Source organism: Salmo trutta, chromosome 14 (genome assembly GCF_901001165.1).
Source record: "Salmo trutta chromosome 14, fSalTru1.1, whole genome shotgun sequence".
Lineage (NCBI taxonomy): Eukaryota > Metazoa > Chordata > Actinopteri > Salmoniformes > Salmonidae > Salmo > Salmo trutta.
The window spans coordinates 11,578,420-11,588,789 of NC_042970.1; the positions used below are offsets into that span (position 1 = coordinate 11,578,420).

At 41.0% G+C, this 10,370-nt stretch overlaps 2 protein-coding genes across 2 annotated transcripts; both read left to right on the forward strand.

Moving 5' to 3' along the window:
• The first annotated feature begins 2,728 nt into the window (after positions 1-2,728).
• On the forward strand, positions 2,729-6,662 carry LOC115207387 (zinc finger protein 37). Its single transcript, XM_029774427.1, has 2 exons — positions 2,729-3,045; positions 3,427-6,662. The coding sequence occupies exons 1-2, from the start codon at positions 2,853-2,855 to the stop codon at positions 5,442-5,444; spliced, it is 2,211 nt and encodes a 736-aa protein (XP_029630287.1). The 5' UTR covers positions 2,729-2,852; the 3' UTR covers positions 5,445-6,662.
• Positions 6,663-7,959: 1,297 nt separating this feature from the next.
• On the forward strand, positions 7,960-9,668 carry LOC115207389 (zinc finger protein 626-like). The gene is made up of 2 exons (XM_029774429.1): positions 7,960-8,303; positions 8,730-9,668. The coding sequence occupies exons 1-2, from the start codon at positions 8,111-8,113 to the stop codon at positions 9,539-9,541; spliced, it is 1,005 nt and encodes a 334-aa protein (XP_029630289.1). The 5' UTR covers positions 7,960-8,110; the 3' UTR covers positions 9,542-9,668.
• Positions 9,669-10,370: the final 702 nt, after the last annotated feature.

The window sequence follows — 10,370 nt, forward strand, 5'->3', positions numbered from 1 at the left end:
GGTAAGTTTGACACACAAATACATTGCAAGAGTTACTTCCATTGGTTGAGAAAGGTTATAATTGTAAGAGTAAGCAGATATGTTAAACAGCAAGCGTGAGTAATGTAAATGATTGTGCCATGCTCATACTGTAGGTTATAAGGTAAATAGGTGTATGACATTTCCCACGGCTAATAGAAAAGATATGATGATAACATGTATAACCGCTAACATACATTCCCACTAAGCACATAGAATAGGAAACTGAATTATATATTGCATAATGTATTAAGTTAGTGAGTATTCAGAACACCTTAATGATTGAACTTTTGCAAACTATATTGAGTATGAGGATCAGGATGAGTTATAAAGTCCTCAATATCCAAATTCAACCTCTGGGCTATTTCACATCATCATAAACAACTTCATCTGCAGTCTAATGGAAGTGAGACGGCCATATTTGAGCACTGACAAAAGCCTAAACAGAAGCTTTTACAGCCCACTTTACCCCAAGACACACCCCTAAACTTAAAACATAAACAACCCACTTGGCCAGGATGATCAAACCCCATATAAATGTGGTGTTAAATCTTGGTCTTTTTGCCAACCCTAACTCTTTTCCTAACCTTAACCTAATTATCCTAACCTGCTATGTTAACTCTCCTAACCTGTTACAAAAAGTCCATTCTGACAGACTATACCCCTTTTAGACATAACCATACAGCATTGTCCTTCGGTGTTCTAAATAGTCCCTAACCACGTTTCCATCCAGTTTGAGTAAAGTCATACTGTATTAAAATATATATATATATATATATGAAAACGACAGCTGTGATGGAAAAAGGAAGTTTCGGTACGATTTTATAAATGCCGACAGATAATTAGTTCGTTTGACACGGTGGTATATTTTTGTGTCGGTAAAATTATTAAGCGAGAAATGGCGCTGTGAACGCTTTTATGTGCAAATGTTGATAAAATAACCATATCGAAGTAAACTTGAAGTCACACGATGACATGTTGTGTGGTCCTCCCATTACTACTCGTCGGGAAAGGTGCACACGCGTACCACACGTGGGATGCCACATTCACCATATATATGAATGGTGTGATTGATAAGATTTTTCCACCTTTTAATGGTGTGATGGGTGGGTATGCAGTTTATTGACAAGGCTACAAATTAAATCAGTTATGATGAACGTCACAGGGTGGTGAAAGTGCAAGGTGATGAGTTTGATGCTCCTTTCCAATAAATATCGAGGGTATTTTCCAGGTGGCATGATGATCGATGCTTGACAAACAAAATATTATCGCTCTTATCCATAATAATCTCCTGTAAATTTCACGTCATATGTATTTAATTCAAAATAAAATAAATTGTGAACATGAAAAATAAAGTTGAATGTAAACATATTTTCGAGGACGGGTGAAATAATGGATGTTGAAATCAAAAACCAAACAATTGAAAGCAAAATTTGTAGAATTTTAAACAAAAATAAGACAAAACCCCAAAACTTGTAAGCAAATAATTTTAAAGCGACCGCAAAACTCTGACAAATTATGAAAAAAATACATTTTTAAACGAATGCCAAAAACGTTTTCGGTTAAACTTTTCCAGCAACCAATCTTATTGAATACATTTTGCCTAGGCTCTTTCTTGCCTGCATGTGTACAACCTTTGGGTTACGCTACTCGTATCTTTGTTTTCGATGTCTTTTTCTTTGCTTTCACTGCCAGTCTTTTCGATTGCGAGTTTTGGCATCATTTTTTCCATGAAAGGCGGGTTTAGAGGGAAGCGTAGACAATGAGTCTCCATTGGTCCGCTGGTTTTGGAGTGACGGTTCGTCTTAACCCAATCAATGAACATGATGGACATGCTTTTTTTTCTTTTGCCTACTTAAGTAGACGTTCTGACGTCACCACTACGCGCCAAATCTCCCCCTTGTGTCAGCATGTTCTTAACATGCGGGCATGGTGGAAAATTTGACGCGTAGTGATGACGTCAGACGTCTACTTAAGTAGGCAATAGAAAAAAGCCTGTCTATCGTGTTCAAATATATTTTTGAAATAAATTGTCATAGAGTTTTGCTCTCTCTTTAAAATTTGTTGATTACAAATTTTTGGGTTTTGCTTTAATAGCCTTATTTCAGTTTACAATTCTATACATTATGCTTTCAATTGTTTGGTTTTTGATTTCAACATCCATTAATACACCCGTACTCGAAAATATGTTTACATTCTTAACTATTTTTCATGTTAACGATTTATTTTATTTTGAATTCAATACATATGGCGTGAAATTGACCCCATAGACTAGCCTACCAACTGTATCTGTTGGCAAGATCGCAGGTTCTGAAACCAGAGTAGGCACTTTGCTATTTAACGCAACAGTTTTGTGACAGACTATGGGAAAATGCGATGGAAACACATGAAGATTTGTACTTAGTTCACACAAAAAGTAACTTTTCATGTACTATGTCATCACGCACTGATTTTTATCCGCACTAAATCTGTTTGGTGGAAACACCACTGTTGGGAAAATCTGTCGCTATCGGATGGAAACCTAGATACAGTGTCAACATTTTGTTACTTCGAATGAGGCCCGTGTCTATACATTTTTTTGTTATCTGAGGGAAAATGACTAACATTCATCTGCTCTTGTGCTTAACGCCCTCTGTTGGTAGGGTTTCGGTACCGCAATATCGTCACTCTTTATAGACCACGTGACTAAATGCAGAGTAGGTCGTCCACAGAGTTTCAATCTTTGGTTCGTCACTCCCGCCGCCCTTGTGGTTTCACTTCCGCCATCTTTGTTTGAGCAGAGCTACGGAGTGAGCAGAAATAGCATAAACGTATTGACTTTAATTTCCCTCAAAATGTCCAAACTACAGCAGTTGAATGTGTTTCTCTCACAGCGCTTGACGGAGGCAACTGTTGAGATATTTGGGGCAGTGGAAAAAACAATAACCGAGTTACAGGAAGAAATCTCCAGTTCGAAGGAGGAGATCGAACGTCTACAGAGGCTTCTGGATTTGGCTTTGAAACCCGACTTAAAGTTACATAAAGCAGGTTAGTAGTGGCCACTGCTAACTAGATTATAAAAAATAGGAGGGTGATGTGCACATCCTAAACTCGAGTAACGTTGCTGGGCTAAACAATTATATAGATGAAGAATTGAAAGTCCCGCACACGGTAGTAGCTCCCCAGTGTTTTTGGGTGCGGTAAAGCACCGGGGAGCGACTAGCTAGCTAACTATATTACGTGTGCGGGCTTTTCATTTCTTCATCACTAACGTTACTAGATCAATGGCATCGCTAGAGTTGTTGCAAATACAATTGTTGCAGCCAGGCTGCCAACAACTGTAAACAAATGTAATGAAATATATAAACAAAAATACATTTCTGCCACAAACTGAATGTTAATATAATTTACCCCCCCCCCCCCCCCCAGATGCCCAGCAGCTCACTCTCCCTGTCCCAGAGGAGGTTCCCCCTGAGAAGCAGCACTGTGAGCAGGAGTGGAGCCCCAGTCTAGGCCAGGAGGAGCCAGAGCCCACACACATTGAAAGGGAAGAGGAGGTCAGGACCAGTCAGGAGGAGCAGCAGTATCAAGGACTGGAGCCCGACATAGAGTTCATATTTACTCCTCCCTGTGTGGAAAGTGACTATGATCAGGACCCACCCCAGCCCTCACTAACCACCAACACAACTGAAGAGATGGACACCGAACCGGAGGGGGAGAGAAATGGGGCATCATTAACAACCAGTGACTTCCAGTCCCTCTCTGTAGAAAATCCAGGATCCCCTGCAGCTCAGAACAACACCAGTGGAAGTGTTGATGTAGTGGCGAGTGGAGGACTACTGTCAGCGTTGGGGTTAATACGTACAACCAGTATGCAAGCAAGTGTTGGAGGCCGGAGAACCAAAAAATTACCCCACAAGAAAGTACAAAGCTCCCATTCCAGTGCAGTAAGCAGGAAGACTACCAAGTTACCCCTTAAGATAGTGCAAAGCCCAGATACCAGTGATGGAGGCAAGAAGACGACCAAGTTGCCCCTGAAGACAGTGCAAAGCCCAGATACCAATGTAGTAGGCAGGAATACTACCAAGTTACCCCTCACGACAGTGCAAAGCCCTGATACCAGTGCAGTAGTCAAGAAGACTACCAAGTTACCCCTCACGACAGTGCAAAGCCCTGATACCAGTGCAGTAGGCAGGAAGACTACCAAGTTACCCCTCAAGACAGTGCAAAGCCTTGATACCAGTGCAGTAGGCAAGAAGACTACCAAGTTACCCCTCAAGACAGTGCAAAGCCCTGATACCAGTGCAGTAGGCAGGAAGACTGCCAAGTTACCCCTTAAGACCGTGCAAAGTCCCAATACCAGTGATGGAGGCAGGAAGACTACCAAGTCACCCCTCAAGACAGTGCAAAGCACCAATACCAGTGCAGTAGGCAGGAGAACTTCCAAGTCACCACGTATAAGAGGAGAGGAGACTGGAGGACTACGGTCAGCACTAGGGTTAGTTCGGACATTGAGAGCACGGGTCAAGAAAGAACAAAGCTCTCCTGCCAGTGCTGAAGGCAGGAAAACTAAAAAGTTACCCCACAAGAAAGGACAAAGTTATCTTACCAGTGCAGGAGGCAGGAAAATCACCAAGTTACCCAAGGTAACAACAGCCAATAAAAACCATACTGCTCCTCATTGTTGCAAGATGTGTGGGAAGTCTTTTGTTTTCATGACTTATCTAGTTAGTCATGTGCAAAAAATTCATTTAAAGGATAAATACCATCTTTGTGGGGTTTGTGGGAAAGATTTTAGGTCTACAGATAGTATGGTGAAGCATTTGCAAACCCACATGGGAGTGAAGCATTTCTGCCACGCCTGTGCTAAAGTCTTCACTTGTAGTTCCAACCTGAAAGTACATATGAGGATCCATACAGGGGAGAAGCCATTTCAGTGCAAACACTGTGGGAAAGGCTTCACTGTGAGAAAATCCCTGGAAGACCATGAGAAGACTCACACAGGGGAGAGGCCATTTAAGTGCACTTCATGTGGAAAATGTTTCTCATCAACGACTCATCTAAGTCGCCACCAGGAAATTCACACAGGAGAGAAACCCTATCAGTGCAATGATTGCGGGAAAAGCTTCAGTCGGAAGGAAAAACTGGCAGAACATACGAGGACCCATACAGGGGAGAAACCATATCCCTGCCCTGAATGTGGCAAATGCTTTGGTCTGAAGGGAAATCTGACCACCCATATGATAAGACACACAGGGGAGAAACCATGCAGGTGCGAAGAATGTGGCAAATGTTTCTCTTTGAATGCAGACCTGAAAATTCATATGAGGACACACACGGGGGAGAAAAGATATAAGTGCAATGTTTGTGACAAATCCTTCACTCAGAAGGCGTACTTGGCTAGCCACACTATGAAACACACGGCAGAGAAACAACTGGTTCAATGATTGTGGTAAATGCTTCAATCAAATGAGAATATTGAGAGAACGTGAAGAGCACTCGCAGAGTAAAAACTCCTCCTTTCATTGTGAATTTATTTCTGTCATTTTCTGGTGTGAGAGAAAATGACAATACACCACCACAGTTCAAAAAGTTGAAAGAGACCTGTGTGGGGAAAATGTGAGGTTAGAACCCAGTTTGAGAGCGCATTGTACTCTATATACCATTAGGAACCTCAGAGGACGACTGGGTAGAATAAACTTAGGGTATGCATGAATAAACATGCAGAACATTGTAGAACATTTTGTAGATTGAGTGGATTTTAAGGCAGAAGCAAAAGTCCCAGCTAATTTATCAAATGTCACAACAATTTAGTCACTATCTTCTATTAGTAATAACTCTGTTTTTTTTTTATTAAAGGGTTAGTTCGCCCAAATTACAAAATTACATTGGTTTCCTTACCCTGTAAGTAGTCTATGGACAAGGTATGACGGCAATCCATGTTTTGGTTTAGTTTCCTTGGCACTGTTTTCACATGCTAACGATTTAGCATTTGTGGCACAAATCCCATTCAAGTCATGGGACCGATTTATTTGTGACTGAGGATCAACAATCCATTTCAGATACTTTCAGATGATTTGGACATGATGCGTGAAAAATGATAATATCAGTTACGTGACTTGAATGGGATTTGCACCACAAACACTGAAATGTTAGCATGTGGAAACGGTCATACCTTGTCCATAGACTGCTTACAGGGTAAGGAAACCAATTTGGGTGAACTATCCCTTTAAGGCTAATGCGTTGTTTGATATTAATGTATCTATAACACAGGATGTTGGTGGCACCTTAATTGGGGAAGACGGGCTCGTGGTAATTGCTGTAGCAGAATCGGTGGAATGGTATCAAATATAGGATTTCCACGTGTTTGACGCCATTTGCTCCGTTCCAGCCATTATTATGAGCCGTCCTCCCCTCAGTGCTGATCTATGTAATACTATATCATTGGTATCGGCTTGATTTCATCTTATGAAAGTATTTTTTGCAGCAATAACGAAGAATTGTGTACATGTTGTCGTTTATTGTAATGGACTTCCTTGGCTTGACACCCAAATTAAATGTGTAGCTTTTTATTTGACCTAACATCAGCATTTTGTGTGAAAACCTATGAATATTTGTCCATTACATTTACCATTCATTAAAAAGGTACATTTTTGATCTTGAAATAGCCTACTCCTTGAGTTTGCACCCTTTGCACACAAAACATCCATAGATATCATCGATCAGAATCACCTTTATTCCCCAAATACATTTGCATTTAAAGGAATTTGACTTGGTGAAATAGTGCTGCCACAGTAAACAGTATACAGACGATGATAAACAGGATATACAGCCAGCATAATAGCAGAGTTTACACAAATCCACATGCGATATGCACTCTATATACGCCAATTGAACAACTACAAGCTACATTTACACTGATTGTACAAAACATTAGGAACACCTTAATATTGCGTTGTACCCCCTTTTGCCCTAAGAACAGCCTCAATTTGTTGGAGCATGGACTCTACGAGCGTTCCACAGGGGTGCTGGCCCATGTTGACTCCAATGCTTCTCACAGTTGTGTCAAGTTGGTTGACTGTCCTTTGGGTGGTGGGCCATTCTTGATACACACCGGAAACTGTTGAGTTTGAAAAACCCAGCAGCGTTGGAGTTCTTGACATACCCTGTTCAAAGGCACCTAAAGGGGTTGCGTTAAATGCGGAAGACACATTTCAGTTGTACAACTGACTTGATATCCCCCTTTTCTCAATAGTTTGTCTTGCCCATTCACCCTCTGAATGGCCCACACACAATCCATGTCTCAAGGCTTAAAAATCCTTTAACCGGTCTCCTCCCTTCATTTATACTGTTTGAAGGTGACATCAATAAGGGATCATAGTTTTCACCTAGTCAGTCTGTCATGGAAAGAGGATGTGTTCCTAATGTTTTGTACACTCAGTGTACATTATGTATGTAGAGATGTATGAATAAAAAAACACTTTACCAGGATGATGTGCGGTGGGGAAAATATGTTTCTGAAAAAGAATCAGGTGCATATAATGTGCAAAGGGCAATGTGCAGTTCTAGGATGATAGTGCAGGGTGCGTAGTCCATGAATGAGAAGATCGTTGTGGACCAGGTAGCCGGTTGGCAAATCATTTCAAATAGGAAATGCGTGTTCAATAAGATCTTCTCTCTGCTCCGGCAGGGTTGCATAGCAAACCATCTGATAATCAGTCACTGCAGAGGCTATAGTGGAGACATACCTTTTTTGACTTCAGTATTATGAGAGACCATGGAGGAGACATACCACTTCAATCATCTAGGTTTGTTTCTTATTAACTTCATTTTATGCATAATGAACTTGGCTATTATGATAGCCAAGCCTACTGTTGGAGTTTAATTAATGTGTCAAATGTTCTGGTCAAAAGGCTGAAATAATTATTCACTCTAAATCAGTCATACTGCACAGCAGGTGGCGGTAATGTAGCAAGCTGTTCTTCACAGCCAATAACTTCCCAGGGCAAGAGCTATAGAGGCTGCGCATGTGTATCCGTTTATTTGCGTTTGAGAGAAGAAATGCAATAAATATTGTTGATTCTGTGAATTAAGAGCATTAATCTATCTGAAAATGTCTAAACTGCAGCTGTTGAATACGTTTCTCACCGAGCGATTAACTGCGGCGGCTGTTGAGATATTTGGGGCAGTGGAAAAAACGATAACGGAGTACCAGGAAGAAATCTCCCGTTCAAAGGAGGAGATCGATCGTCTACGAAGGCAACTGCACATCGTTACCCAACCGAAGATAAAGTTACATAAAGCAGGTTTGTGGCCACCTACCTACCATTACAGATAGGTCTCGTTATTAATTATGCTAAACAATTCAATAAATTACACATTGATTGCGTCCCAGGTAGCCTGTATTGGTGTCGCGCTGTGCGCGATTATCTGATATCACCTTGAGGGAAGGAAGCACACGCTAGTGTAATATCTCAGGAAGCAAATATACTAAGCAATTTTCTGAGATGCACAGATCGACTGCAATAAAGTTACCATGGCATGCGAATACTGTTGGCTGATTAAATAATCTGTGCAAGCCTCTAGAGTTTTTACAACACCCATTCATTTATAATCAAAGTTAATATTTTAAAATATTAGTGCCTAATACGTGGACAGATTACATCTCATCTTGTCACCACTATGAATATGGCGATCTAGACAACACTTTCATCCTCTGTCCTTTCTGCCAGATACCCAGCAGCTCATTCTCCCTGTTCCTGAGGAGGTTCCCCCTGAGCAGCAGCACTGTGAGCACGAGTGGACCCCAGGTCTGGGGCAGGAGGACTCAGACCCCACACAGATTAAAGAGGAACAGGAAGAACTCAGGACCAATCAGGAGGAAGAGCAGCTTCAGGGGCTGGAGTCTGATACCAACATTCTAACATGTTCTCCTCCCTTTGTGAAAAGTGACTGTGATCAGGATGACCCACATAAGTCCTCCCAACTTTACCACATACAAACTATAGAGAACAGAGAGAGGGACTCACTACCTACCAGCACAATTGAAGAGATCAAAATAGAACCCGATGAAGAGGATTACAGAGTATCAGAACCAACCAGTGACTCTCAAACCCTCTCTGTAGTAACCCCTTACAGCTCCGTGAGCACATTAAATATAAATCAGCTAATTGGCAATGCAGAATCAGACAAACCATTTCAGTGCAATGTATGTGGCAAATTCCTCAAAAGGGAAAAAAGTCTTATCGTGCATATGATGGGTCATGCAGGAGAGAAACCATTTACATGTCCTTTATGTAACAAAGGCTTTGTTGCGGTAGGCACGTTAAAAACACACCTGAAACTTCACACAGGGGAAAGGCCACACCGTTGCCATGTTTGTGGAAGATGCTTTAAACTGAAAGGAGCCCTGACGGAGCACATGAGGATACACACTGGGGAGAAACCATTTAGCTGCCATGATTGTGGCAAATGCTTCAGTCGGACGAATGCCCTTACGAATCACATGCTGCACATTCACAAGAAGAAAAGAACGTACAAGTGACCTGCGGAGAAAGAGTCTGTCTGAAAAGTAGCCTTCTATCTATATGGCACACTTAAGTAATGCCCTTTTAATTGAATAAAGTATGGGTCAATATTTGAAGGAATAAACACATTGACCATTAACTAAACAACAGGTGTTCTCATTTTATGAAGCTATAGATAGTTAGGAGCCTCTGTCATCCATCTATTATTCAAAACAAATGATTGAAGACCAACATACACGTTCAAGTCTACTCATTTTATTTATTTAAAAAAATAAAAGTCTGTGGGTCTAAAAAAGCACATTTTACAGGTGTTTACATTTGCCAACCTTGAATAGATGTCACTAATCCACTGCAAGAGAATGTTTTTCCCCGCTGCGAAGGTAGGAATGTTGTACAGCCTTCTGTGACACGCAGAAGTAACATGCTTACTAGGGAGAACTAACAGCAAAGAAATTTAGTTTCATTCTAGGTCGACCCATGGAAGTTTTTTCAATTTCTTGAAGGACCTTTAGACCAGTAGCTTTGTAATTTGGAACATGGCCATAACAAATGTAAGGGTGCATGTATCAGTTTTACATTTAAGATACTGAGGAGAGGAGAAAGGGTTAAAAGCATGTCTGCGATTTAGAGATATATGCAATGTGTGTATTATTCTTAATTGGATTGCTCTAATGCGATTACAGATAGATATTGTTTTTGCCTGTCTCCAAATGTCCTCCCACATCTCCTCAACAATAGTAACAGACAGTTCATTCTCCCACACTCGCTTGACCCCCTGTGTGTCTACAGTAGAAAAGGACCTTAAAGTATCATAAAATAAACTTACAGACATTTTGCGTTGTGAAG